This window comes from Contarinia nasturtii, unplaced genomic scaffold, assembly GCF_009176525.2.
Source record: "Contarinia nasturtii isolate CC-2019 unplaced genomic scaffold, AAFC_CNas_1.1 Cnas_scaffold_1037, whole genome shotgun sequence".
NCBI classification, from domain to species: domain Eukaryota; kingdom Metazoa; phylum Arthropoda; class Insecta; order Diptera; family Cecidomyiidae; genus Contarinia; species Contarinia nasturtii.
In genome coordinates, this window is record NW_022198383.1 from 2,505,611 (window position 1) to 2,533,158 (window position 27,548).

Genomic DNA, 27,548 nt, shown 5'->3' on the forward strand with positions numbered 1-27,548 from the left:
ACTGATTAAACATACGTACAGACCCGCATACAGTATACAGAAAACTGCATACACGCACACGCAGAGAGAGATGAAGTTTAATGTAGTTGGACGAATAGTTATATACGATTTCTTTTTCAGTGTGCATGTGCTACACTGTGGAAAACGAAATCGCAAAAATTACAAAAATCAGTGTAACACGTGCATTTGTATATAACAAACAATCACTGGTCAGCAAAAATTCACAGAAAGAGAAAAAAACAACATGGCATCCATCAGATGTACCTCGATTCAAGGGCGTATTCACGCAGATACCATTCCGAACAGTCGCTTCCAGGCCTTTATATGGTTTTAAATCGATTTCTCTTACAGTGTAATACTCTGCTACTTGCATACAAAGTTCAATGAGTCCATGAGATGTAATGTTATCTTCTTTGTTTAAAGTTAAAAATATCAAAGATACGTAATGCAATATTTGTTTGATTAAAAAGTGAAAAAAAAAAAAACATGTTAAAATAGCATGAAATTCATGTAATCTAAATGCGGGCGTTTATAACTGATAAATCTATACTCCAAGTAAAAAAAAACTTCGTCGAGAATCGTTTTTTGAGTAATGACATATTTTTTTATGTTTAGATAGATGTGGTGACATCACTTTGATTACTTGAAATAGAGAACGGTATGTGGTGTGCAACATTTACATTTATATCATTAAGTAAAGAATTTGAATGAGATTTGTTTGTTTATTACATCATGTAGGAAAATGTTTTTCATAGATATGGATTGTGATTGAATTGCTTGATTCCGAAACGAAGTAGGCATAGAATACAGCAATGACTAAATGTAACCATCATTTGAGTCAATAATTTCTCATAAATTGTACGTTTATTCATCGTTGTGCACACATTTTTTTCTTTTTCATTCGAATTGCAGCTTCGTTAGCGTTATTGTTTCACGTTCAATTTCCATTTTAATGCTATCTCGGTAAATATATTTACAAGTCTTTAGCAATTATTTGGATTAGACTTCTTTTAAATTTCGATTTTAGTTTAGTAATCGTTGAAGTGTCGTCTGAACAGCATGAAAAGTTTCATTTATTTTGGCATTTTTGTTCTTCTTCATTTGGTTTCGGTAGGAAGTCATTTCAATGAATTTAAGAATTTAACTTATGAGAATATCTTTATAGTACACATTTAGTGCGAACATCCCGTCAATTGGCGTTGGAAGTGGCAGTGCAGTTGCTATGGATATAGACGAACCCATCCACGATGATCCACTTGTGAGCTCGGTTAAAGTGTCATCACCTGTCATCCAAATTATTCGTTCAAAAACACACGCACAGTTAGCTAAAAGGCATTTGGTTTTGTCAAATAACAGCAAATTGAATTCCAAAGCAAACCCAGCTCAAGTTATAGTCACAAAATATTTTGAAGCATAAATTGTACATTGTTTTTAAATAAATAAACGCCCCATTTTTAAACCTATACATAAATGTGTGTGTATTTTTTCCATTGATTTTTTTTCATGTGTCGTTAATGAAATTGACCAATCTGTGAAGTAATTTTTATTGCAAACTTCGTGCACCAATTAAGGTATATGATTCGACTGATTGAAAGTTTGCTGAATTGCAGAAAAACAAAGAGGTCTGTATTGCGCCACATGTTTTAAAGTTCAACTTAGTTTATCTCGAGAAACATGAATTCAATTTTTTTCAAGTGTTTTGACGCATTTCAGGATATTCTAGACTCGAAACGAATGTTAACAATGACAGAAATAAGCTTTGACGTAAATTAAATAAACTTCACATTTTATTTGTTTAAAAAAGTTATAATCGGATAATATTTTTGTTTTGTATCCGAATATGCATTGTAAATTAAATTGTTTTATATTCTTTTAATGAATGAAGCAACTGAAAAGAAATTCTTTTAAAGAATAAATGTTTTTTATACTACTAAATAAATATTTTGAGCAAAACGATTGTACTTGTGCATCAAAAAATGAAAAAAAAAATCATATATTTGTATAATTACATTTGTCTTACTTTTCCATTTACTGAGAGCTAAATTGTTAAAATATTGAAATCGACTGAAAATATTCAATTTAATTCTCTATGAATCGCCAGCGATAGTATGCATTTTCGAAACATTTTAAAAGTTATTTTGGCGATACAAACTCATTCCTTAAGGCATTACAATTGTATTCTATGTTCCTTCATCACTCGTTATCTTTATTATCATTTTTTTAATAAATGAAAACAATCTTCATAAGTTGGATATATAAATGAAAATCGACGTTCATTTAATCAGTCTGAAAATTCATTTCATAAAGAGAATTTCTGTTTTTTATTTTTTTAGATTGATAAATTAACAGATTGAGAACAGATTATAAAAAATGAATTTTATAAGAAGGTAAAGGTTATACGTTTTCCATATCTCTTTCTTCAATATCAATCAAGTAACTTTTTATTTTTCAAATTAATTAAGTACTGACAGATTAGTGTTGATGGTGCTTATCATTGGGCCAGCGTTTGCTCAGAGTCCCGTTGGCGATGTCGTTGGTAAATTGGTTGTCGGTTATCAAGGTTGGTTTGCCACGCCATTCGATGGATCTCCGAGAAGAAGCTGGGTCCATTGGACGATTAGAAGCGGCCCAAATGGTTCTACTCCGCCTAGTACGGGAAACTGTAAATTTGAGCTGTACCCCGATGTACGCGAGTATTTGCAATTGTATCAAACGGGTTTAGCGGCGTTGGGCAACGGACAACCAGCTAATTTGTTCAGTTCTTGGAATCAATTGACAGTGAACACACATTTCAGTTGGATGCAAACTTACAACATCGATACAGCTGCACTTCAGGTATGTAATAGAACCAATATTTATAAAACGTCAATTTTGTACATACGTACATACAATAATTGAATTTTCATCAGCGTTTCGGCAGTGACCTCGTTTTTCCGTTGGCAGCTCAACAAATGAATGGAGTTGCTTTTAATGTGCAAAGAGCTGCCGAAACATATGGCCGAAAATTCTTCGTCATGTATGATTTATCAGGTTGGACCAACTTTACAACACAACTGATGCCAGATTTCAACAGCACAGTCATAAACCTAATGCAATCTCCAGCGTATGCTCGTCAAAATGGAAAACCGGTTATCTGTATATGGGGTATTGGATTTGGTGAACCAGGTGGCAATAGACCAAACAATCCAACTGGCACCCAGAATATTATCAATCAATTGAAAACCAATTATTATGTCATGTGCGGTGTTCCTCACACTTGGAGAACAAATGATGGTATATCCTTACCAGCGTATGCATCCGTTTATAGATCTTGTAATATGATTCAACCATGGACGGTTGGAACATATGGGACAATTGAGACTGCCAAACTGTATGCAACTAGAGAAGGAGCCGATTTACAAGAATGTAGAAATCTTGGAATCGATTATCAACCAGTAGTTTTTCCAGGCTTTGCATGGTCCAATTGGAATGGTGGCCCACGCAACGTTATTCCACGCAATAATGGAACATTTATGTGGCAACAATTCAAGAATATACGCAGTTTACAATGTCCGAATGTTTATGTTGCCATGTTTGATGAGTACGAAGAATACATGAATAAAAACTATTTAATAATTAACTTTAATAATTTTTCAACAGGTATGATGAAGGTACTGCTATAGCTAAAGCTGCTGAAACGAAACAAATGGCGCCGAGGGACCAATACTTTTTAACTTTGGATGAGGATCGTGGACGTCTTTCATCTGACTTTTATCTAAGACTTGTTCGAGATGGTATGGCATTGATAAGAGGACAGTTCCCATTGACAGATGCATCTATACCTCCTACATCACAACAGGCCACAACCAGTGGGCAGCTTACAACTACCTCTTCACAATTTATGAGCGCTTTTGCTAGAATGATGCCACCAAATGCAGTCTCCATGCTTCAAAGTGTGTTTGCAATCGTTGGACTTGCATAATTTTCGAATTAATTAAACATAAAATAAAAAATTGGCATTGATTTTCACAACAAGTTATGGTTTTATTTCAAACATTTAATTCTCACAACTTTTAACAGATTCATATTTCGGGTGTTTTCTTAAACCACCAAAAACACAATCTTAGTCTCCTTGATTCGTAAATATCTTTGACCAGGTGAGGTATTTTAACATGCTGAAAATATCTTGGTTAGCACAATGTCTGATAAAAAAAGATCAAAGTCTTCCTTGGAGTATATTTTTTCAGAGGGAGACCGTCATTTATAATGTATAGTGCGCAATGAAGATGTTTACTTTAACAAAATGCTTTATCTTGACCAAAAATGAATGATGTAAAAAAATATTTTAAAATTTAGTACGTTGAACGATGCGTAAATATTTATTATTTTCATCTGCATTGTAATAAATTTGTTATTCATTCCGCCGTTCCAAAGTCCAGTGTTGAAAGAACGCACTTACATATTATAAAATTGGGGTTCAACATTTGTGAACAAAAATGCTTTCTTTTTGCGATCAACCCATGCATATTATTATTATGACGTAAATTGAATGAGAATGTTTTTTCAGAGTTCTTGAAACTGTAAATAGCTTTTGTTCCTTAATACTACATTTTTTTCTTATTTACGTGAATTATAATAATACGTAAGTAATTAAAAACGTTGCATTTCGTTTTTTTTTTTATTTACTTAATAATTTATTTGCTTTGCGAGAGATTTGTCTATATCAATGTATAAATATAAAGAAACAAAGGATATAACTCAATGTATTTCGACGATGAAAGTGAGTTTTACTGAATTCATTTGAAGAATAGATTTACTCTCTATACATTTATTGTTAAACAGATCCAGTTTGATTTAATTAAAACAATATTGCTGAAAGATAACGACAAGAGATTTTTTGAAAAAATGAATTTATTCAAAAGGTAAACTTTTCACTAACTGTGTTTCTCATTAGCAACATTTATTGATTTTTTCTGCAACAGCGTTGATGCCTTGTTCATGATATTGATTATTGTTGAACAAGTACTTTCTCAAAGTTCGATTGGCGATGTAGTTGGTAAATTGGTTGTCGGTTATTAAGGTTGATTACATGGTTGAAGCGAGTTCAACTTTTGTTTTTCTTTCGACATTCCATTTCATGATTATTGAAGTTAAATCGTTTAATACAAATAAGGGTGGTTTACTACACCGACTGACGGTTCTCCAAGAGGGCGATGGGTTCATTGGCCGATTACGGCTGGGCCTGATGGCAAAACTCCCCCAAGACGTGGCAACTGCAAATTCCAACTGTATCCCTGTATCAAACTGGCTTTGCAAATCTCACAAACGGGCAACCAGCTAAATTATTCAATTCATGGGACCAGTCGACAGTAAACTTACACTTTAAATGAATGCAACAATATGGCATCGATACTGCGGCGCTTCAGGTATTAAATTCTCATTTTGAATTTTGTTCTTTGTATATAAAGAAGTCATATAAGAAAACCATAGATTTATTGCCTAAGACGATAAAAAATAAAATTCACATATAGGTGGCGCTGCATGTTTCTATGCAAACTTGTTTTCCGTTGCAACCGACTAAGTGGAAAGTATACGCTTATTACATAGAATGTGGCGCCAACTATACGTGAATTTTATTTTTTTATCATTTTTGGCAGTAATCTTATCGCTTCTTTCTACTTTGATGAATTTTAGCGTTTCGGAAGTGATCTACGTGGACAAGGTCGTCAACAGGTGAATGGCGTAGCCAACAATGTTAGACAGGCTGCTGAGGTTAATGGAAGAAAGTTTTTCATAATGTATGATCTTTCAGGGTGGGCTAATTTTACTACGGAATTGAATCAAGATATCAACGATTTCGTGGGTGGATTTACAAACTCCACGGCATATGCACGACAGAATAGAAAACCGGTTATCTGTATATGGGGTATTGGATTTGTATATTTGGAAACAATCCCACTGGCACCCAGAATCTTATCAATCGTTTAAAAGCAAATTATTATGTCATTTGTGGCGTTCCTTATACTTGGAGAACAAATGATGGTATTTCCTTACCAGCGTATGCATCAGTTTATAGATCTTGTAATATGATTCAGTCATGGACGGTTGGAACATATGGGATAATTGAGACTGCCAAACTGTATGCAACTAGAGAAGGAGCCGATTTACAAGAATGTAGAAATCTTGGAACCGATTATCAACCAGTAGTTTTTCCAGGCTTTGCATGGTCCAATTGGAATGGTGCAACGCTTTACCACGTAATAATGGAACATTTATGTGGCAACAATTCAAGAATATATGAATCGTTGCGGCGAAACAGTAGCTCTTATTTTTCTCCAAATAATACTGCAACATGAAGTTTTTTTCACACGGTTTATTTGTTGTGATACAACAAATAAACTATTCATAAAAAACTTTATGTTGCAGTATTATTTGGAGAAAAATAAGAGCTACTCTTTCGCCGCAACGATTCATATAAAGTTTACAATGTCCGAATGTTTATGTTTCCATATTTGATGAGTACGGAGAATATGGAATTTATTATTTTTCGATGATTAACTTTAATAATTTGTCAACAGGTATGATGAAGGTACTGCTATAGCTAAAGCAGCTGAAACGAAACAAATGACGCTGAGGGACCAATACTTTTTATCTTTGGATGAGGATAGTGGACGTCTGTCATCTGAGTTTTTTTTTAGACTTGTTCGAGATGGTATTGCATTGATAAGAGAACAGTTTCCATTGACAGATGCATTTATACCTCCTACATCACAACAGCCCCCCACAAATAATCCCTCGAATATCCCTAATAGTAATGCTAGACCACTAAGAGTGCTACCTGATCCATCCTCCTCAAGTCTAATGACCATACTTCGAACAATATATGCAATTTTGGGACTCTAGTTTGTAAGAAAAGATAATTGTAGTCACCTTTCTTCAAAAATCAGATATAATTTTTATTTGGTGAATTATTTTTGATGCATTGAGTTTTATTCATTAGACGAAGTTTTATTCATTTTGGTTGGAATCCAGTTAGCTTTTTCATTTGTTTTAAATCCATATTTTTCGAATAGCGATCGTGAAACCGTATTTTCTTCATTAATACTTGCATAAACATCATGACCCAATTCAGCGATTTTCTTTGAAATGCACCTAAGAACTAATCCACCATACCCCCGGCGACAGTAATTTTCATCCGTTTGGAAAATTCCGAGGAATCCCGTTTGAATGCTAAATATTTTTCAAAGAATTAAAATTCAATATAAGATGGTTTTGATTATAAGGTGCTTTTCTTGCTTACCGAAAAATCCAGGCAACTAATGTTCCATCATCGTCTCTGAATGCTCCGACGCTTGGATTAAATTTGGCTATTCGTTGGATAAATGCAAGCGAATCTGACCATCGATGCAGCCAACATGAATTAGCTTTCTCCAAATCCTGTGAATCTGTCATTGGTCGTAACTGAATGCCTGCTGGTGGTCTGAAAAATTTTCATTATTAAATACTCTGTTTTATTTCCTATAAAATGAATTATAATTAACTGAGTATCAAATTTAAGTGCATCTTCTTTCGATAAGCGATAGAGCAATGTTGTGCTATAATGACCAACGTCGACATTTGATTTTCGAAGTGCATCTTTAAGTGTTGGACGAATTGAAGGGCGTATGCTGAAGAAAAAATAATCTTTTGAATAATCAAGCAGTTGCAGGAGCTGTGAAAGGTTTTCATGAGACTCGTTAAATGTGTCTGCATACGCCCCAAATTGATCCTGAAAATGAGACGATTAAAAGTTGAAATCATTTTAAAGCACATTGATAAACTCTCACAGTCACTACAAAGGTGCCATCGGAAAAATCGCCATTTAAACAGAAAAATTTTATGTGATTCATATTTGGATCTTGCTCAAACCAGCGAATGTAGTTAGCGATTGTTGTGTAAGTAGTATAATTTTTTGAACTGTCCGGAGTATACAGATTCTTTAGAATCTGTAAATCTTTTCGATCGATTTCCACTATGCGATTCATTATAACACGACGCTGTTTACGCTTAAAACGACGAAAATGAACTAGTTTTGATTGCATGAATCTGCCACTTATATGCGTAAAAGATAAGAGAGATATTTGTATTTATACATTTTATTTGAACAAAAAAGAAAGAAAAAAGTACACAAAAACTTACTTGGTATGTCTTAATAACAGCGTTTTCAAACTCCATATCAATTCAATTTAAATTGAATAATACAAGTCGAGTTTTTATTCAAACCCGATCAATTGTTCATGATTTTTATTGTTCATGTATTTCGCCAATTGTATAAATGCCGAGCCTAGGGGGCAGACACGTGGAATAGGATTAGAATTTTAGTGTAAAGATTCGAGAAATTGCAATAAAATAGCAACGCCTGTGAATGGATTCGAGTGGAATAGCGAAACAGTGCATGGAATAGCAAAAATTGTTTCACTTCAAATCCATTTGACATTTCTTTTGACGTTTATTGATGGAATATTATGTTCAGAAATGCCAACGTATATATTTTCATTTGTTTCAGCAATCATTTTGGAAATTGCTCTAGTCACTAACGAGCCATATCCTCGGCCAAAGAATTTTTCATCTGTTTGTAGTGGTCCAACCAGTCCCGTAGAATAGCTGAAATAAAATTTCAATTTAAGTGCAATTCAAACATGTATTCACTAACATATTAAAATTAGAAAATTGAACATTTACCGCAAAGACCAAGCAACTAAGGTACTGTCATTTAAAAAAGCACCAACACTCACATTATATTTCGCCATTCGCTCTAATAAATCGAGAGAGTCTAGATTGCGATGTGGCCATACCAAATTTGCATTTTCCAAATCATGAACCTGTGTCACTGGCCGTAATTGAATATCTTCTGGTGGTCTGAAATCAAAATTTCCATTTTTTCTCTTTGGATCTTGTTCAAACCATCGAATGTAATTGTGGATTGTCATGTAAGCAAGAAAACCATTATTGCATCGATTGGGCGAAAATAGTTTTTTTTAATGTTGGTAAATCTTTTGTGTCAATTTTCACTAAAGTGTCCATTGTTATTTGAATTTTATGTGTATTAAGTCGATTGAAGCCAACTCTTTGAATACCACACATACACTAAGCTTGAATTAGACAGAATTCCTTTCATTCAAACTAGAAAACTAAAAAAAAAAAAAAACTAAGATCTATCCCGTAAAAACATTTGAGTTTCAAATGTACACGTTGTATGCGGTTTACTTAAAAAAAATAAGAAAATTTAGCAATTTTAGAGCCCGTGTCTTCCCCCTAGCACGTCACACAAGTTAAACATCTTTTTGTTAGAATATGATATTTGTGTTTGCTATTTGCGAATTTCAATGAATAGCTGTCATTTATCGCTCATTTCTTATCTTCTGAAGTGCTAAACGGAACATCTTTGACCTCTTTGACTTTGCATTTTGTTATCGTCGAAGTTTGAATTAGGTGAAAGAATTTAATCGTTTTTATTAAATTTGTTTTTCCTATCTGTAGAAACTCTCAATAAACTTGTTGTGATCATGATGAGGCATAATTTTTTTGTATCTTGAATTGTTTAGAGAATCAAGAGAAAAATAAATCTTGGCAACACATGAGATACACATGATTGCAGTTTTATTGAACTTATTTTCATTGCATTAAATGGCCATAAAACTGAAGGATAGTTAATTGTTCGATAAAATCAACTATTTCTGAAGGCATTCAACCAGAGGGTAATTTTTACGTTACGACCACTAAACATCGCAATTCAGATTCTTTAATATTATTCAAATGAATAGCAAAATACAACCCCCATGTGTCTATAATTCATGGAAGTTCAGTCATATAAACGTTTAGTGTAAATAGTTTGGTTCGAATTTCTTTCATTTACAGTAAAATTCAACTTGAATGCGATTAGTATGAGGAATAGAGGTGCCCACTGAACCGAACTGAACAGTTTATGTTCGAAAAATATTATATTTTCATGTTCGTGTTCGTTCGGGTTCGGTTCAAGTTGATCGCAAAAAAAATATTGCAATCATATTCGTTCACGTTCGGTTTACGTTCATTTTAACTGTTCAATTTAAAAGTGTAAGCTTCAAAAGATGGTTGGCCCTTGGGGAAATTTAAAAAAATTCAAAGCCTGAAAACCTCATTAGATTTTTTTCCCAAAATATCAATAAAAGTGGCAACCAAATGCAAACTTTAAACACTTTCAACATATTTCAAAATATCTAAATATTTCCCGAATATCAGGTAGTAATTCATTTAAAAATTATTAAATTGAGGAACAGTAATGAGCAAAATTTTATTTTTAATTGACGCATTTAATACTAGTGTGTCGTCGGTGGGCGCTGGTATCGAAGATTTTTTGTTGAAGATTCAACGAATACGACATCTATTAAAAAACTTAAAGATTTTTGTTACTAAAGAACACACTGACTCTGATTTTGTGTGTCCGTTTGTATTGCAAATTCTGCACTCAGTTGTCAAACGTAGCTTCTTGTGCAAAATTTACAACACACACGCATACACAGAATCGCAGTCGTGTGCTCAGTACTAATACGTTTGCAATACAGCTATATAGTTCGCTAGAGCTGTGTCAACACAGCAGTAGTAACGAAAATCTTTATGGTCTTTAATAGGTGGCGTATTGTTGAATTTTCAACAAATATTTCCATACAAAAAGTGCTTCACCAGCGCCAACCGTGGACACACAGTAAATAATCTGTAAAAAATGTCAGTAAATAATTTACGACAGTAAATAATCTGTAAAAAATGTCCTTGTAAACGTTCGCGGATAGGTAGTCTGCCAATATTTATCGCTGTTGCTGTTGTTAATACATGAATGAAAAAATTGTATGAAAATTTCCACGTGTGGGAAAATGCAGTTCAAGTTCTAGCCTAAGCCAATGATGTCCGAGTTTTAGTAACTGCTTGATATTTGAAGGGATTAATCTACACTACATTGTTTTTTTTTTTTTTTTTTTTTTTTAAAGATGTCAAAAAGGGTCAAAAAATTGAATTGTTATGAACGTTTCACAAGAGTTGTTCATATTTGGGGACGTACTTTGTTAAAACTCGTGGGCCATGAAATTCTAAATGACGAATTTGAGAAAAGTGCTTTGTTTTATGCAGCTTATAGTTTGGTTGCGAGTGTCATTTTTTTCGAGATCTATACGATTACTTACCAGACAATATATTTAGCTGCCGTCATCTGGATATTTCAGCTCATCTGGATGCCGTCAGCAGATGATGCGAAGTGAAAACAATAGAAGTGATTGTTATAGTAATACCAGTATAACATATGTCCATAAAGTCTTGACAGTAAATTCAGATGTTCGCTATTTGAACAACAAACATACAATATTAAATTCTTTTTTATTGGTATAAACCTTCATTAATGGGCTACGAATAGCACATTCACCTTACACTGAACGGGCCATTGTCTTCGATTTTTCTCAGTATGCGTCGAACCTTCAAAATCATGCTTTGGCGGACCAATATGTCGATTTCTTTCAACTTTCTCTCGAACCTTCCCGCTAATTGTTGCTTGTTTCAAGTATTTTGGACCTTCGCCTATAACTTACATCCGAAAACAGACGAGAAATAATTAATTTGGTGTCATTTTGTGAAGTTAAACAGATGGTCCTTTTTTCACGGAAATGTCATATTTTAAGAAGTGAGCCATTATTGTGTTTTTTCTGCTTGCAAACCAAAATTTTGTGTTAAATCAGATAGTTCTCAATGAATTCTATCGATTTCAACAACAATTGGTTGATAATGGAGCATGTAATGGAGGTTTTACCTTACGTTTCAGCACCAAATTCTCGAATATTGGCTCTAAAACACCTTCCAAAGAAGATCCTACCATACAAACACGCCTTTATCAAAGTTCGGTTTGTCGACGTCTCTAGCCTTATATAGTAGTGCCCTAACATAATCAATGCAAAAGAAACCACTTGCACTTGAAAGAAACCCTTTGCAATTTTCTCGTAACTTATTTTGCTGATTACTAATGATCGTGTCTAAATCTATTGTTTTGGTTCAAATTTTGATGTGCTGTAACCATAAAAATCACCAAAAACGAATTTTTGCTTGACCAACCCGGTTTTCGGTACTTGATGACAATTTTGGAGGGTTGAAGCATTTAAATAGGGAATACGACCGTACTTTTTGCTTTCTCTAGAATCTTTGTCTTCATACTAAGTCCATGAAACACAATATATGGTTCGTAGGCAGATGGGTTCATCTTTAGACACATGCGAAATTTGTTTTGAACTTAGCCGCCACAACCATTTGAGACACTTTTTCGTAAATCCAATTTGTACGTCTCCGCGAATGGATGTATTTCATCGAATTGAGTTTGATAGTAGTCCTGAGGTACTGATAAACGTGCCGTGTGCATTGGTTGATATTTTTGATTTTGTTTATGTGGCTCAATGAACGCCTGAATTTACTGTCAAGACTTTATGGACATATGTTATAACAAGCTTATATACCTATAACAATCACTTCTATTATTTTCACTTCGTATCATCTGCTGACGATATACATATGAGCTGTAACTGTAACATCCAGATGATGACAGCCAAATATATTGTCGGGTTATTGAAAAAGATCTTTTCTAGCATGATAGAATCTACGATGCTGTTATTAATTTGAATTGGCATCTCATGTCAACAAAAGAAAAACATATGTTCAGATTCTTTATGCATCGATGCCAAGAGGCTACATTACCAACAATTGGTGGATTTAAACCTCTTAATTTGGATTCTTGTCTTTATATATTCTTGTCTTTTTAGTTCACTAAATTTATCATTTTAAATTAAAATCACAATTCGTTTACTCTTTTACAGATTTATTCGAAAATCTATTCAACTTCGATGCTCATATACGATTTTTTGGGATAAGTTTAACCGAATGTGTAATAAAACACGTGCTATAAAAAATCAAGGCTATGAGTTTAGAAATTATTAAATTGAATATTTAAATCCGCACCTTTATTCTTAAGCAAGTTTGAATTTTTCGAATACATGATATTACATTAATAAAATTTGTAAGACAGCTTGGGCATGAATTGAATGAAAATAACCATGTATGTGGTAATGCCAGCAACCATCTAAAATGTGAAATATATTTTTGAGTATTTCTAAAAAATGATATTAATACTTTGAACTTACTGCACGCAAAAGGGTGAAATTCAGCCGAAAAACACCGGCCACGGAGAATACGATTGGTTCATGCATCAACTGAAGAGAAAAGTTCTCAAGCTGAAATATAATTTATAAACTTTAATTTTAATTTTTCATAATCAAAATGAAGATAATTTGCAAACCATGCCTACCAGTAAATCAAAAATATTTGCATATTCTCCGTTTAATTCAAGACTTGTGACAAGAAACGCCAACAGATTTACCTTATTCAAAATTTTACACAATTAAAATACAATTCATAGCATTAAATTATCAAAATTACCTCTTTTGTACAGCTTTCACACGACGCTAACTCGATGACAACAAAAAGAATTGACAGGAGCATTTGAAGAACAATATCTGTAAGGGAAAAAGTCACCTTTTCATAATCCGTAAATTGAAATGCAATACTCTACAAACCTAACAGATTTTCCAAGTCTTCATAATACAATTTAGAATAAATCCAAAAAAAGCTCGACAGCAAATGAATAAAGCATCCAAAAATGATAACCAATAAAGAAAATCCAAACGTTTTGTTCACTAAATATGTCATTCGAAAAATTGTTGTGAAAATGCGCATTGATAATTTCAAATCATTAAAAATTTTCCGATTCATCATGGCAAACTGCTGTCGATTTTGTTGCTTGGCTAACAATCCATTATTGTCCAGATCATTGATACTCTGTTCGATTTTTATCCGAATCATTTTTATGTAGAAATTCAATGTTTTTATGTGCAATTGATGTTGTAAAGTTCGAAATCGACTCATCATTATCGGCACTATAAAGCAACCGGTATAAAATTTCCAGACCGAATCTCGTCCAATATCAATTAAATTTATTATATCGATTATCCAACCGGCTATTTGATAGGTAAGTAAGTATCTCCAATAGGTTTTGATGTACAAATATTTTTCATTTTCAAAAAGTTCGCGACAACACAATGTTTGCAACTCATTTTCAGTTGTTTGCTTCAAATATAGAAAATCGGAAAAGTATTTGTGCGTGAATTGAGTTTCAATCAAAATAATCAGACACGACGTAAAAATACCACACACATTTATGACTTCAGTCCAGATGCTCAGCTCACTTTGGGGATTTATAAAAAATATTCGAATTGTGACTATTCCACATATGTAAAGAATAATTATGTTTATCCCTAGAAAAGCAAACAATCTGGAAGATTTTTGATATTTCACTTTTATTCGCGGCGCATTTCGATCTATTTTGATTGGACAGATTGTAACATCAATGAAAAAATCAATTAATAAGTTTTCAATCTTTGTTGCCCATAAAAAATGCTTGGACACTTCTTTTTGCATCGTAGGTTTTGCTTTTTTCACTTCAACTATTGTACAAAGTAGACAATTCAATGTGAACGGTTTCGACTAGAATGGTCATTGGCATTCCACAATTTTCTTTTACGCCAACGAAAAGTAAATAAATGTGGCGATAACATTGGGTTTTGTCGTAAAAAATGATTGACTAACAATAATTGCCTTTGATATCATGATTTTTGCTGACAATTTTATTGTCTCTGCTGAGATCTAGGTCATTCATTCTCATAAATCACAAAAAATGCTGGAAATGCATTTATATATATATGAATTCGGGAAAAAGACAGAATTCAAAGTCATCAATCAACAAATATGCTTTTTCAAATGGGTCAGAAAAATGCAGGGCTTAGCGCCAATACATAAATATTCCTATCGATTTATCTAATAAATTATTCTGAATCTTTTTTGTGAAATGAATTAATGAATTATTTATCAGCAGTTATGACCTTACAAAATTCGATACTCATTAGGAACTTTTAGGCAAAATGCCTATCTGTGTGTTTTTACCATATTTTTACATTATTTTTGTCACGTATTTTTTAAATTTCTTTTTATGTCTGTTATAAACGGAATTTCACAGTAACCCGCTAAATTTCTTATAAATAAATATCATATGTATAAAGTGGTATATTTTTAGGTGTGATAGAAATTTTCTATTAGAAAATTTATTCTGAAATAAAAATAAACTAAATCACGTGATGATTTCAATTTTTCACCATAGATGTTATAATGTTGATTTTATTTTTTATTATTCCAGCAGTAAAAATATCTTTGACTTTTATTAGAAAAACGAACCAAAAAAATATACATTTGACCATAAAAACAGCGTTAGATGTCTAAACAGTATAGATAGCGGTAGACTTCACTTTGTTCAAATTTTTCGTTTATTAGTTTTCGTCATAAAAGTTTGTAGTTGTTGTAGTAAAATTCGTTGGTACTTCAATTTATTTATGGCAGAAGCACACGTTAAAATAATCAAATATTCAAAATTTTAAATCAAACAGCCAATTCAAGAATACGGTTCACAGTCTCCGAAAATGACAGTCCAGCTTCTTTAGCGGCCATCGGAAATATACTGTGGCTGGTCATGCCTGGTGACGTATTGGCTTCCAATAAATGGAAGTTGCCTTCACCGTCGGCCATAACATCAATCCTTCCCCATCCGTTACATCCAAGAACACGCCATGCCGATGAAACTAATGCCCTTATTTCTGCTTCGCGTTTTTCGCTCAATCCACTCGGGCAAAAAAATTGTGTTTTATCTGAAATATATTTCGCATTATAGTCAAAGAATCCATTTTCACTTTGAATACGAACTGATGGCAAAACCTGATCGCCCAAAATGCCAACAGTATACTCTGCTCCGCTTAAAAATGCTTCTATCAATACATCGTTGTCATACTTAAATGCTTCTTCCAATGCGGCAGATAAAGCGTCTAGGCAATCCACACGACTAACACCTATGCTGGAACCTTCATTACTTGGCTTTATAAAAATCGGTAGTCCCAACGCTTCGATTTTTTTCAACGTTGAATCATCCAGGCCTGCCTCTTTCTGTTGACGTGTAAGCCAGACAAAACGAGCAACTGGTAAATTATATCCACGCCACAATAATTTCGTACGCAATTTGCTCATGGCAATGGCCGATGCCATTACACCACTACCAGTATAAGGTATGTTTAAAGATTCTAACACTGCTTGCAACGTACCGTCTTCACCACCACGTCCATGCAGCGCGATAAAAGCCTTCTTGAACCCTTGTTCTTTTAGGCTTTGAATAGGAAAATCACGCGTATCTATAGCATGGGCATCAATACCAGCCTCACGCAACCCAGTCACAACCGAATTACCCGACAATAGAGATGTTTCCCGTTCAGCAGACGTACCACCCATCAATACTGCCACTTTGTCACTCATTTTGCTACGATTTGATGAATTTACTCAATTAATTTATGTTTCCAAACGAAGTGTTGAATGTTTGATTGACGAAAATAAACTGGACCGGAGATATTTCTGTTGACGGCTTAAATAGCATTCTGTAAGGCGTATCGAAATGTTTTGCAACAAAAAAGCTTTGTATGTTAATTAAAGATAATTATGACGTAATTTTAAAGCTTAAGTTGGCATCTGGACGGAACATGTTTCGTTCATTATTTTCCAAATAGATGGGTTCATTAGTACGTTTCAGAGTTAAGCAAAATAATATTTTATATGTCTCGCGCATCACTTTATTTAAATTTTGAATAAATTTGTTGTGATGGCGGTTGTGAGTTAATAAAATCGACATTTTTGACTCGCATAAAGGAAAATTCCTTTCTCGTAAACAATTTTGGAGAATCAAAAGTCTTGATGATAAAAGAAATTGCGGTTCTGATTAACCTTCATTTCGTTCCATAAAATGGTCATAAAATTCCTTGATAACTGAAAGATTAATAAAACAAGCGATTTTTGACGAAACACGAAAATCTTTATTCCGTTTATATCTGTTGTAAATGAGATTTTACAATAAATCAGAAAATAAATATTGTGTGACTTTGTGAAGAAAAGTGTCATTCTATTCTGTTATAAAATGAAAGTAATAATCAAAACAACATGATTTTAATGGATCTTTTTCCTGTACTGTTTTGATTTCGTCAATAATTTTGATTACATTTTTACCATAATTTATGAATTTACTTCTTATGACTATTTTTTTTAATGAAGTTGAAGCTACATCAACATTTTTATTCAATTTTTAAATAATTCAATAGCATATATGTCTTTTCAAATGAATGTCACACTAAAGTATATGTAGCAAAATAACATGTCTAAGCAATACTGTTTTAATTTATTTTTGCAAAGTTAATCAATCTTTTTCGTTAATTTTAGTCATAAAAGTTTGAAGCTGAAAAGCGTTGGACGTTTATTTGAACCTGATTTGCTTTTGAAGGCTGTGTATTTTAGGTTGCTTTGAAATATTTGTAGAAAACTCGTGTACCATTTTATATGCAGGAACTATTGTTTCGTGATGCATTTGAACTTTTTTCGTATCTTTATTATTTTTATTCCATCATTTTCATGGCAGTTTTTATTCAACCAGTTGTTCACAATTACATGCTAAAGCAAAAATTGTAAGCTTTTAAATTTCGAATTTTTTTAGAAGCACACGAGAAACAAAGAGAAATCAAAAACCAATACGTGTGGAAATGAAGTGTACATAGAATAGGTTTATTTAAATGAAAATAAAATCATCATCAGAGCTCTGCGATTGTAAAATTAAACAGATTTATTAATTGTAAAAATGATTAAATTATAATTTAATAAATTTGCAGTGTATTTTGTATTTTTTGTTGTTTTAACCAATTTACTTAAAAACGTAAAAGATTAATAGCTAGTGTTAATGTGTTTACAAAAATCAAAAGAACCAAAACGGATTTTGTCAGAGATTTTTGTACGATGGCTGAATTTTGACAATATAAAGAAACAATAGCAGAAAGTACAAAATAAAAATCGAGAAAAAAAAAACATTTTGACTGGACTTCTTCTCTTTCGAAATTTAGTGTGCAATTGGTATTAATTTTTCGCCAGCAGTCAATGCTGGGGTGGGAAGTGGAGCATCCACTGTGAGTACACCGTCTTTGGAGAGTGATGATCGAATTTGTTCCGGATTCACTCCTTTCGGCAATAAGAATTCACGGTTGTATTCTCTGTATACGCTCTTTGTGTCCGATTTCTCTTCATGTTTGGCATGCACCTGAAAAATAATTCGCTTTTCAGTATGCGCTCCAACATTTTTGTTGTTTTTTTTCTTTCAAGCATTACTCACCAATAACTTCTGGTCAACGGTCTTCACGACGATTTCTTCTGGTGCATATTGGCTTACATCGAATCTCAATTTTAATACTTTGCTGTCACCTTCATCCTATAAAACGAACAAAAATCAATATTATTAATCAAAAGGATGCTGCAAATACATCGATTTTTTAAATCATTCGACAAATACATCAATTGGTGTTTATTTCAAACACATTCCATTGCTGTTTTTTTCGTTTGAATTTGTGCTTAATTTCAACATCGAGCCGTGTGTGATTGAAAACACTTGTGATCTGCCAATTAAAAGGTCCAAGTAAACTTTCAATGAAACTAAGAAAATTGGCTCACAAAATGAATGGCATAACAATAACCATTAGTCGGTTCAAGTTGAACGAGAAGAAAAAAACAGCAGCGGCAGCGGAGAAATGAAAAATTTGAAGATAAACAATTTGTGAAAAATATTGAATCGGTGCCATAACAAATTGAGATAAAAATAAATCGTTCGACTTAATGTTGCGTGAAAAAAGTATGAATTTTCAGAATATCAGCGATTTGTTCTTAAAACTATCATTTAAGCCGTAATAAAGCTATTTTATGAGCATTTTTTCTGTTCACCTTGATGAAAAGTGTTTTTTTTTTCGTTCGTTTATTGTTTTGAAGCGTCGAACGAAAATATAAAAGCGATGGACACGACAACAACAAACATAACACGGTTGATGTATGCATCATTTTCGGAGTAAATATTAAAAATAAATATTACCTGAATCAATGGTGAGTTAAGGTCTGAAATGTAGTTCTGTTTTGGGATTTGTGTTCTGAGTGGTGACAATGCCGACGACGATGAGTTGTTTGTAATGCTTTGATTGTTGCTTGTCGTTGAGCTGCAAAGAGAATAAAAAAAAGAAACAAAAAGAGTCATACATTAAACACTTATTGTGAACCTTTTACATTGAACTCTATAAACTACAAATGTACAAGCTTCTATTTGTGGTGTGCATAAGTATGTTTAAGGTAAAAATGAAGATATTTATGACGACAAACATGTTCAATTTTACTACGAAAACAATAATTTCATTGTGATGAGTGAACAACGACGACAACAAATGAAACTAAAGCATAAATATGACGCGGCCTCTAATTGATAGGCCAATGCGCAAGAGTCAGACTTACATACATCTAATTGCAATAGATTTCTATAGAAATTACGGGCCATTGAATTGCTATTGATGTGAAACAATTAAGGAGAATTATATTATTGCCATTGAACGCACGTTTCAACACGAAAATATGGCTCGAATCGTGATTCTAAGTTGGCGCTCATTTTACATCGCATTAAGTTTGTTTTCTTTGCCACATTCAATCCGACAAATTCTTAATGAATTATATGGATGTGCCGTGAAGATGTTTCCATATTCAAGTCAGGTGGTTTTATTTATGCGTTGGTGGAATCGGAATCGCAAGTTGAACGAATCTTCATGTCGGCATGATTGGAAAGCAATTATTTAATTCACTGTGTGGGATCACGGTTCTAGTATCGTTAGATAATTCTCTAATTTTAACGCCGATGATTTAATCGCTCACCAATCGTACTCGACTATTTTTCGACTAATTGATTGGATCTTCCGTAAATGCGAAATTCGTCACGTCCATTGGTAACAAATTCACACATCTGAATATTATGCAAATGCCGACCGACAAGACTCGGAATCGTGTTCAAATGGGTAAATATTTTGCCAACGCAATGCAAATATATACAAAAAAACGAATGAAACTAATTGAAGTATTTCTTTCGCCCGATTCGGCGTCGCAAGAACACATCATGTTTTGCCAAAAAGAAATACGTGAAAATCCAAAAGAATTGACATTCGTTTATCTAACGCGCAGGAATTTTTCAATCATTTTACGAGACAACGCCGTCAAGCATTGAATGAATGTTTACGTTTTTTTTAATTAATGTTCTGCGTAGGTGAGCCGTTCAGGTAAATATGGAAACGACTAGAATGAAATCGTACAAATTTTGTCATTTTCAGTTTTTCACTGGCGTTCAAGGTGACGTATTTAACCGATCTAAGGCCGTTCAGCAGTGTAAACACATCTCGACAAAGTAAACTGATTCCATTCAAACGCTGTTTTCTATTCGCTATTTTTCTCGTCAAATTTCAATAAATAACATGCAGAATAATTTCGCAATTATTGATGACTAAGAATGTATTCTCTTGCAAAATTCGGTCGATTTATATTTGAAGTTCACATTTTCAACACCGAATTCGGACGATTTTGCAAACCATTCATTTTAAAGTGACAACGGAAAATTGAACAATAAGGAAATAGTTAGTCAAATTGAGTCGAATAGAGACAAATGTCAAGGTTTGTTAGAATCAGAAGAAAAAAATTGAACCCATTTTACGGATGACGCCTAATTTTTCTTTGCTCTGAAAATAGAGTCAACTATACTGAATTGAAAAATATTACAAGATCAACGATATGACCAGCTCCCATTGTTTGCATTCAAATTGCTTTTATTTTTAATTTTTTCACAATGACCCAGTGCCATTAAAAACATTCCAATCGCCTATTTGGGCTTTGTTTAATTGAATAGACTTGCAAATAGTTGTTTTTTTTGCATACAATTTTTTCTGCTTCAAATGGCAAAAATTGAATTGAAAAAAAAAAAGAATAGTTATTTGACATTTTTCTAGATCCCCCCGTTGATAATTGCTTATTTTCTGGTTGGAGCCAGACATGTACAGTCAGTCTAAATGCGTATATCCAATCGCATTCGTATGATCTCATTCAAATGAAATAGATGGGTGATAAATTAATTGACAATGTGGCTTAATGTAGTTGTCACAAGATCACATACAGCTTGGAATACGACAGCTTCGATAAACTAAAAGTGTATTTTTGGTGCGAAATATCTATTTCATGTGGAATGTTAATATTTCATGAGAAAATCGATTAAAACTTGATACGGGGCGCTGCGGTTACCATAATAGTTGCGACGATGCTAAAGAAATATCGCCGATATTACTTATAACCGTTCAGTCGAGTAATGCGCAATGACACGCTGTTCCTAATCAGTTAATCAGATTAAAGCCAGCACACGAAGCATTGCGTAGGATTTTCAAGTGGCTCATTAATAGCCTGCTTTGGCTATAAAAAAAACTATTTTATCCATACGTTATGATCTAACTTATTATGAAACAGTTCAACTGAGGGACTTTTGTTCGCCTTTCTTTTCCAAATGACTTTTACAGTCGAATGCCACATTTTCTGCATAAAAACAAAGATGCAAAATTTGATTAGAGAAACATACAATGAAATGCATTTATTTTAAGTATGCATACATTTTATCGAGAAATCACATGCGCACAAACAATGGGAAAACACTGAAATGGGCTAAAGAACAATGGATACTGTTTTTCAATCTAAATGAGAGTCAAAATATTTTAGTATTTTACATAAAATTAGAAACAATGATATGATCTACAATATTCTACATCTACCATACATTGTACGCTAAAATGAAATTGCATGTTGCTTTCACTGTTGTCGCGTTTCGAAGCGCGACGAGTGAATCCAACTGGAGGAAAGAAATATGTTCGAATGCATGCAAAAATGTTAATAAACCAATTGTGTAATTAAAAAAAACATGCTGGAATGAGGTCAACTAGAAAGAGAGAGTGTGTGTGTGTCTCGTTGGTATTCATGTGGATGTGCAACATTTCGTGATGAAAAATTGGTGACGCCGAAACATTGATAGTCTAAATACAAAATGCTACCGAATAGTCCGCATTCTATCGAACACACACAATACCTGCTTCCACTGCTGCTGGTCGTTGTTATTTTTTTAGTTGTCGAACTGCTGCTTCGAATAATAGCAAATCGTTGAGAGGATTTGTATTTTTCGTATGAATATTTTTTTATGTACAAATGCAGTAGCCAAATAGTCACACGCAGTCCATGTGGTTAGTTCAAGAAGTTAATTTAATAGTAAATGTCATTCGACACACAAATGCCAAACGCACACCCATCCAAGCAATGTTGTCAATCAACAATTTGGTTTTAGATCAATTATTAATAGCCAGCAAATAGAAAAAAGGGAAGAGAGAGAGAAAAAAAAATTGTGTTTCAAATGTTTTTGTTTTGAGCCTGCAAAAATGATTACAGTTATTAGTCATTCGAAAGATATTTGGATTAGTACGCATTCATTCCGCATTTAAAAGAGTATTAGCTTAATATCTATTTATATATCTAATTCTAAAACTATTAAAAACCATCTCGTCTGAATTGTATTTACATCTGTTTTGGCTTATGTTCAAACTTTCTTTCTAACATATATATTTTTCGAAAAATTACTCATTTTGTGTCGCTCTCGATTTTTCGTTCAAAAAACAAAAGAAAATGCTCAGAATTATTTCGATACACTTTTAACTTTTGACACTTCAAAAAATTAATTTTCTTTCAAAAGCTACTTTCGCCATTGCATTCGCCAAGAAAATGGAACAAAATCTTCATTCAACCTTCTGTCGGCGTTTCTACTGTGATTGTTGCTTTTATCGATCGTTTTTTATTTTTAAATGCATGAATTTTGAATTGATGTGATTGCGAATGGAAAACAGAAAATGGTGGTGATTTCGTTTTGGGTCGGCAGCCATGAACCATTTGTCAGTGAGTGTCTGTACCGTTTAAAATATTCAACAAGTCAATGGCTATCTTTGTTCCATATTGTTGACCAAATAAGGAAATGCGAATCGATTTTCTTGTGGCATATGGTTCGATCAAGTTGCGTTTTTTTTTGCTTCGTTCACGTTTTTATGTATACGTATTCACATTTTGCCAAAATATGGGATTGTTGATTGCATCGCTTGTCCATGGTTGGGTTTGAAGTCACTTGTACAAATATGGTCATAACAAAGAATAAAGTATGTAATTAAAGACAACTTTTATCGAGATACTTTTACCCATCACCACAAAAGGTGATCGAGCGCTTTCAAAATTCGGCACATAATGTAAACAAATAAAAAGAAAACTAATCTGTGACAGTAAAATGAACAATTAATATGACGAAACAGAAGCGTTCGCCAAATCGATGCGACCACTTGATGCTTATTTTGTCTGCTTGTGTCATGATGACGACAATTTTTTTTTCTCATGCGAAACTCTTTCGCGCTTGAACGCTATTTTGCTTCACAACAATTGGCGAACTGTCATGATTAATGATTTGCTCGGCTAAAAATAACGAATTCGTCAATGAAGTGTAATTATTGCGCTTTGAACATCATTTTTGTCTCAATATTTAATGAGATAAATGAACAAAACGACACACATTCATCTATTTAATAAATTTGCGTGTGATTCCGATCCGCAAGATAACTTAATCAAATCAATTGAGATCAACTTTGTTTGCCTTTCGACGAAAATTTAAATTCATGTGAAATTTTCCATCATTTAATTGGCCGTGTAATCTAATCAAGCGTTTAGATAGGTGTCATAAACTTTTTTACCGGTTTCCCAAACAAGCGATTATTCTCCGACCGAATGTTTAAGGTTCAATTTAAAATTTAATTCAATTTTTTTGGAACCAGCTTTTTTTGGCTCATTGCACCATTTTTGGATGGCATGCTTTTTACTTGTTGGCCGCACACGAAACTGCGAGTCAAGACTCGTTTTTCTCACTTGTAGAATTTCACACACACACACAAAGTACATTGGCCAAAATGATTGTATGTGAGTGTGTTTGCTGTGCAAATCGAATGCCAAAATGATTTAGTCAGTATCGCAGCAGGTGATGAATTTTGCAGTGGAATCGTTTGATCGATTTGGAAATTTAGAACAAGAATATAAATGTATCCACTTAAAATTCGTTTTAATTAGCAGCAAAACTGTAAATGTTCACACATCGCATTTCATTAATATGCGAATGCATTTAAACTCACATACGGATCTTTTTTATGTGCAAGCGCACTGCAATTTTTATGATGAATCCCATCAAGTACGACTAGTTTCCTCTTGAAAACTGTTGGTATTTCATTTTGAAAAAAAAAAAAAAATCGACATTTCGTTAGCTACGGATCAATTCCAACGAAATGTCCGCAAAATCTAAAAATTCTAAAGCGAGTTAAAATCCGTCAACCTTGGATCAATGCATCATAGGTTGAATGAACGACATTTTGTCTTGTGAAACGAACTCGAAAAAATTCCAACGACCAAATACCAAAAGCGCTCATTAGGTGGGCTGTCAGACCATGAACATGATTCATAATTATGTTTGATGATGGTTATTTGGAACAAACATCTATTACGCATACTCGATTCAATTTATCAACACTTTGAACTTGATGACAATTTTTATGGAACCACATGTGCCGAATCGTTTAGTTTTGTTCGATTTCATGCGGAACTATTTTTTATAAATCCCCATCGGCGTGTATTCATTTCGATGATTCATAGACATTGAATTGCCCTTCGTCGAGCGTTCCCCGGTCGATATCCGTCGATGTGTCATGCCGAAAAATCACGAAAAAGGAAAATTCAACTTATGGTCCTTCGAGAAACATGCCAACATAAACAGTGAGTCACCAAAGTATTTCTACAATGAGTCACCAAAGTAATCTTACATCAATTTTTTTTACTTTTTCTTCCTTTTTTTAATTAGAAATAGTCCAAGTAAAAAAAGAGCAATATGCATCGGAATTAAAAATACAGTGTATGCTTATCTATGTAGTATATATTTATGTCAAGCTGTCGCCAAGTAGAATAAGTTCAGCAAAAAAAAAACAATCGTCAAGTATATTTCCATCGAAACCAAAAGCATACAAACCGTTTGTGCCCAAGTGTTTTGGTTTCGTTCGAAGTGTTTACGAATTGAGTGCGCATGTCACTATTGTAACACTCGACTACGCTACACAGAAGTTGAAAATCGTGTGTGAGATGCGTTTCGGAAATTTTACGACCTATTCATCATTGCTAATGTATTGCACGAATATTTGGTGCGTAATTTGAATTGGTGAGTGACCTTGAATCGCAACAAAGTTTCTAGTTGGCTAGATGTTTGAATGAATCATCATTCTTTTATGTTAACTGACCCATCTCAATTTTTTCACTATTTTACTAGTGTGTTTTACAATTTTTAGAGTTTATTTTACGACGTTAAATGTGAATTTGTATCAGTGATGTCCAATTAAACACACACCATTTCCATCGAATGGACCCAAATTGAACGAGGCAAAACGGAAGCTCATGCTCATTCATAAAAATGGACGCCAACTTATGGAAGAAACCTGTTCTAATGCTCAAACGGCAATTTAAATGAGCAACGTTTGAATTGAATAAAGAACTTTGTCATCGCATGAACATTTATGTGCTTTTTATTCGATTTAATTTATTCATAAAGCGAATGTTATACACACACGTTTTAACTGCAATGACAATGAAATACATGCCACGCTTCAAAACCGCAATCACCGAGGAAGGCGACTAAAATGCGCCGTATTCATTGATTCGCATCGATGTAATCAAGCAAACTGTCTAAAATTCATACAAAACGAAGTGTTTAATGCCTTGTTTCTGTTGAGAATTAAAAAAAAAACACAGAGACTATGCCGCCTACTGTTCAACATTCCGTTGACGCGACGTAATCGAGTGCTTTTTCTCAACGTTTTCTCTATTCTGACGTTGATCAAGAAAGGAACGAATAAGAAATATACTCAATGTGAATAAACACAAAGAAGCACAAAGAAACAAAATGAATGATGAAAATAATATTTTAAAAAAATGAAGAAAACATGAGAAATAAGACCGCAGAATTCGACATATTTTTCTCATAAAATGATGAACTGTTTTCGAAAACTGTATCGCATTTTATAACAACAATACGAATTGTTTAATGACTTTGGTCGACGATAATCACGAAATGATTTTTGTCATTTTTATAGTCTCGACATTTGTTGGTTTATTTCACACGCATGTTTACAATTCCAAAGCAATTTCGTTCCTTAGCAATGAGAAGAAATAAAAAAAAAACACCTATCGCTTTAGTATCTATAACCGAAAGCATATGAAATAAATAAAGCAAAATTGGTTCGATGTAAATAAGAAATTTTTCAACGACGATATCGTGAGCATTTGCCTGCTGCAAGCAGCGGAAACGAATGAACAAACAAACGAAAGAAAAAAAAACTATTTTAAAAATAAAATTAAATTGAAATATTCGTGTGTCGAACGCACATCCAATTTGCTCTGTGTTTGGACATTGCCGAAACAGTAAAAGCCAGTGAGAAATGATGAAAAGAAAGCCGAAATTCAACCAAACAGTTAGCAGCCAGATGTATACTATATCTTCATATATATTGGTGTATTTGTAAATTTGCTATTTATAGACATTGGTCTGAAATTTTCCGAATGTATAAGAAAAGGTTCTCATTTATCCCTTTTTATATTCACAATAATTTTTTGTCTTCTCATCAATTCTATCGTTTTATCGTTTTTTTAGCTAAAAAATTTGTTTGATTTTCACTTTCTTTTAATCATCGAAAGATGATAGATAATTATCTGTCTGTCTGTCTGTTTGCCTATCCCTTATTCGAATGATACATACCTTGTGCTCGATTCAAAGTAATTTGCTTCGCGATTCATTAAATCCGAACGGAATTTTGCCATTTCATCTTCCATTTTGCGCATTTCCTGATCGAAACGTTCGCGAATGCTTGAAAATTCTGTATCGATGACACTGAAATCGCCCATTTTAATTGGAATATTTCTCTTGCTTGCACTTTCAGCCATTTTTAATTCTTTATTTATTTAACTGCTCGTTGCGATTGAAAAGAATGGTGTATATTAAGAAATTGTCAAGTGTGTCTTGTTCACTGGACTGATAAAAAATCGTTCACTTTTTACTTTGGTAAAAACAATAAACCGATTGTTTTGATTATATAATTGAATTTCTTTTGGTTGAAATTGACTTGAGCACGAATTTGGTACGAAGCACCTATTTTGTTTTGCGTTGTAAACCGTAAGATTGTTGACTGAATACTGTCGGGAGACGCAACGCGATTTCGTTTAAATATGCTCAATAGAATCGGTGTGTATGACGCTCCGTTAGACGCGAACGTGTCGCGATAAACAACAACAATAACATTAAGATTGATGACGATGCGGACGAACGGATGTTTCGCTTTGGCTACCGGAGCATATGAGTATACTCAGTATGTGTCGCGTATAATTTTTTTCTTCTTTCTCTT

The 27,548-nt window shown here is 33.3% G+C and overlaps 5 protein-coding genes and 1 long non-coding RNA gene across 8 annotated transcripts; 2 read left to right on the plus strand and 4 right to left on the minus strand.

The window, feature by feature from the left end:
• Nucleotides 1-841: 841 nt before the first annotated feature.
• On the plus strand, nucleotides 842-1,471 carry LOC116344398. The gene is made up of 3 exons (XR_004201410.1): nucleotides 842-963; nucleotides 1,028-1,110; nucleotides 1,166-1,471. It is a non-coding gene; the product is annotated as an uncharacterized LOC116344398 (long non-coding RNA).
• Nucleotides 1,472-2,344: 873 nt separating this feature from the next.
• LOC116343669 lies at nucleotides 2,345-3,961 on the plus strand. The gene is made up of 4 exons (XM_031771873.1): nucleotides 2,345-2,387; nucleotides 2,463-2,835; nucleotides 2,910-3,580; nucleotides 3,640-3,961. Exons 1-4 carry the CDS (start codon nucleotides 2,371-2,373, stop codon nucleotides 3,959-3,961), a joined length of 1,383 nt encoding a protein of 460 aa, XP_031627733.1. The 5' UTR covers nucleotides 2,345-2,370.
• A 2,953-nt stretch (nucleotides 3,962-6,914) lies between these two features.
• On the minus strand, nucleotides 6,915-8,271 carry LOC116344072. The gene is made up of 5 exons (XM_031772451.1): nucleotides 8,158-8,271; nucleotides 7,806-8,070; nucleotides 7,521-7,747; nucleotides 7,280-7,459; nucleotides 6,915-7,209 (listed from the first exon to the last, which is right to left on the minus strand). The coding sequence occupies exons 2-5, from the start codon at nucleotides 8,058-8,060 to the stop codon at nucleotides 6,969-6,971; spliced, it is 903 nt and encodes a 300-aa protein (XP_031628311.1). The 5' UTR covers nucleotides 8,061-8,070; nucleotides 8,158-8,271; the 3' UTR covers nucleotides 6,915-6,968.
• Nucleotides 8,272-13,030: 4,759 nt separating this feature from the next.
• LOC116343670 (gustatory receptor 23a-like) lies at nucleotides 13,031-13,524 on the minus strand. Its single transcript, XM_031771874.1, has 4 exons — nucleotides 13,462-13,524; nucleotides 13,331-13,402; nucleotides 13,167-13,256; nucleotides 13,031-13,105 (listed from the first exon to the last, which is right to left on the minus strand). The coding sequence occupies exons 1-4, from the start codon at nucleotides 13,522-13,524 to the stop codon at nucleotides 13,031-13,033; spliced, it is 300 nt and encodes a 99-aa protein (XP_031627734.1).
• Nucleotides 13,525-15,273: 1,749 nt separating this feature from the next.
• On the minus strand, nucleotides 15,274-16,489 carry LOC116344299 (D-alanine--D-alanine ligase-like). Its single transcript, XM_031772776.1, has one exon. It carries the CDS (start codon nucleotides 16,429-16,431, stop codon nucleotides 15,511-15,513), a length of 921 nt encoding a protein of 306 aa, XP_031628636.1. The 5' UTR covers nucleotides 16,432-16,489; the 3' UTR covers nucleotides 15,274-15,510.
• A 1,314-nt stretch (nucleotides 16,490-17,803) lies between these two features.
• On the minus strand, nucleotides 17,804-27,353 carry LOC116343573 (heat shock protein beta-1). Of its 3 annotated transcripts, none has more exons than XM_031771724.1 (5): nucleotides 26,906-27,353; nucleotides 22,124-22,168; nucleotides 19,067-19,187; nucleotides 18,320-18,415; nucleotides 17,804-18,247 (listed from the first exon to the last, which is right to left on the minus strand). In XM_031771724.1, the coding sequence occupies exons 1-5, from the start codon at nucleotides 27,088-27,090 to the stop codon at nucleotides 18,050-18,052; spliced, it is 645 nt and encodes a 214-aa protein (XP_031627584.1). In that variant the 5' UTR covers nucleotides 27,091-27,353; the 3' UTR covers nucleotides 17,804-18,049. The 3 variants fall into 3 exon arrangements, with proteins under 3 accessions (XP_031627584.1, XP_031627583.1, XP_031627585.1); XM_031771723.1 differs by having other exon boundaries at nucleotides 22,124-22,171; XM_031771725.1 differs by lacking the exon at nucleotides 22,124-22,168 and having other exon boundaries at nucleotides 18,050-18,247; nucleotides 26,906-27,090.
• Nucleotides 27,354-27,548: the final 195 nt, after the last annotated feature.

What these genes read in the sequence shown, in the direction of transcription:
- LOC116344299 (XM_031772776.1), bottom strand. Translation starts at nt 16,431, where the DNA reads ATGAGTGACAAAGTGGCAGTATTGATGGGTGGTACGTCTGCTGAACGG.
- LOC116343573 (XM_031771723.1), bottom strand. Translation starts at nt 27,090, where the DNA reads ATGGCTGAAAGTGCAAGCAAGAGAAATATTCCAATTAAAATGGGCGAT. An exon ending in ACCAGCAGCAGTGGAAGCAG is followed by an intron (nt 19,188 to 22,123) that starts GTATTGTGTGTG and finishes TTCTCTTTGCAG; the next exon opens with CTCAACGACAAGCAACAATC. An exon ending in CCGTTGACCAGAAGTTATTG is followed by an intron (nt 18,248 to 18,319) that starts GTGAGTAATGCT and finishes ATTATTTTTCAG; the next exon opens with GTGCATGCCAAACATGAAGA.
- LOC116344072 (XM_031772451.1), bottom strand. Translation starts at nt 8,060, where the DNA reads ATGCAATCAAAACTAGTTCATTTTCGTCGTTTTAAGCGTAAACAGCGT. An exon ending in ATGGCACCTTTGTAGTGACT is followed by an intron (nt 7,748 to 7,805) that starts GTGAGAGTTTAT and finishes TCTCATTTTCAG; the next exon opens with GATCAATTTGGGGCGTATGC. An exon ending in GCACTTAAATTTGATACTCA is followed by an intron (nt 7,460 to 7,520) that starts GTTAATTATAAT and finishes AAAATTTTTCAG; the next exon opens with ACCACCAGCAGGCATTCAGT.
- LOC116343670 (XM_031771874.1), bottom strand. Translation starts at nt 13,524, where the DNA reads ATGCTCCTGTCAATTCTTTTTGTTGTCATCGAGTTAGCGTCGTGTGAA. An exon ending in GTGAAAGCTGTACAAAAGAG is followed by an intron (nt 13,403 to 13,461) that starts GTAATTTTGATA and finishes ATTTTGAATAAG; the next exon opens with GTAAATCTGTTGGCGTTTCT. An exon ending in CAAATATTTTTGATTTACTG is followed by an intron (nt 13,257 to 13,330) that starts GTAGGCATGGTT and finishes ATTATATTTCAG; the next exon opens with CTTGAGAACTTTTCTCTTCA.
- LOC116343669 (XM_031771873.1), top strand. An exon ending in TCGATACAGCTGCACTTCAG is followed by an intron (nt 2,836 to 2,909) that starts GTATGTAATAGA and finishes AATTTTCATCAG; the next exon opens with CGTTTCGGCAGTGACCTCGT. An exon ending in TATGTTGCCATGTTTGATGA is followed by an intron (nt 3,581 to 3,639) that starts GTACGAAGAATA and finishes ATTTTTCAACAG; the next exon opens with GTATGATGAAGGTACTGCTA.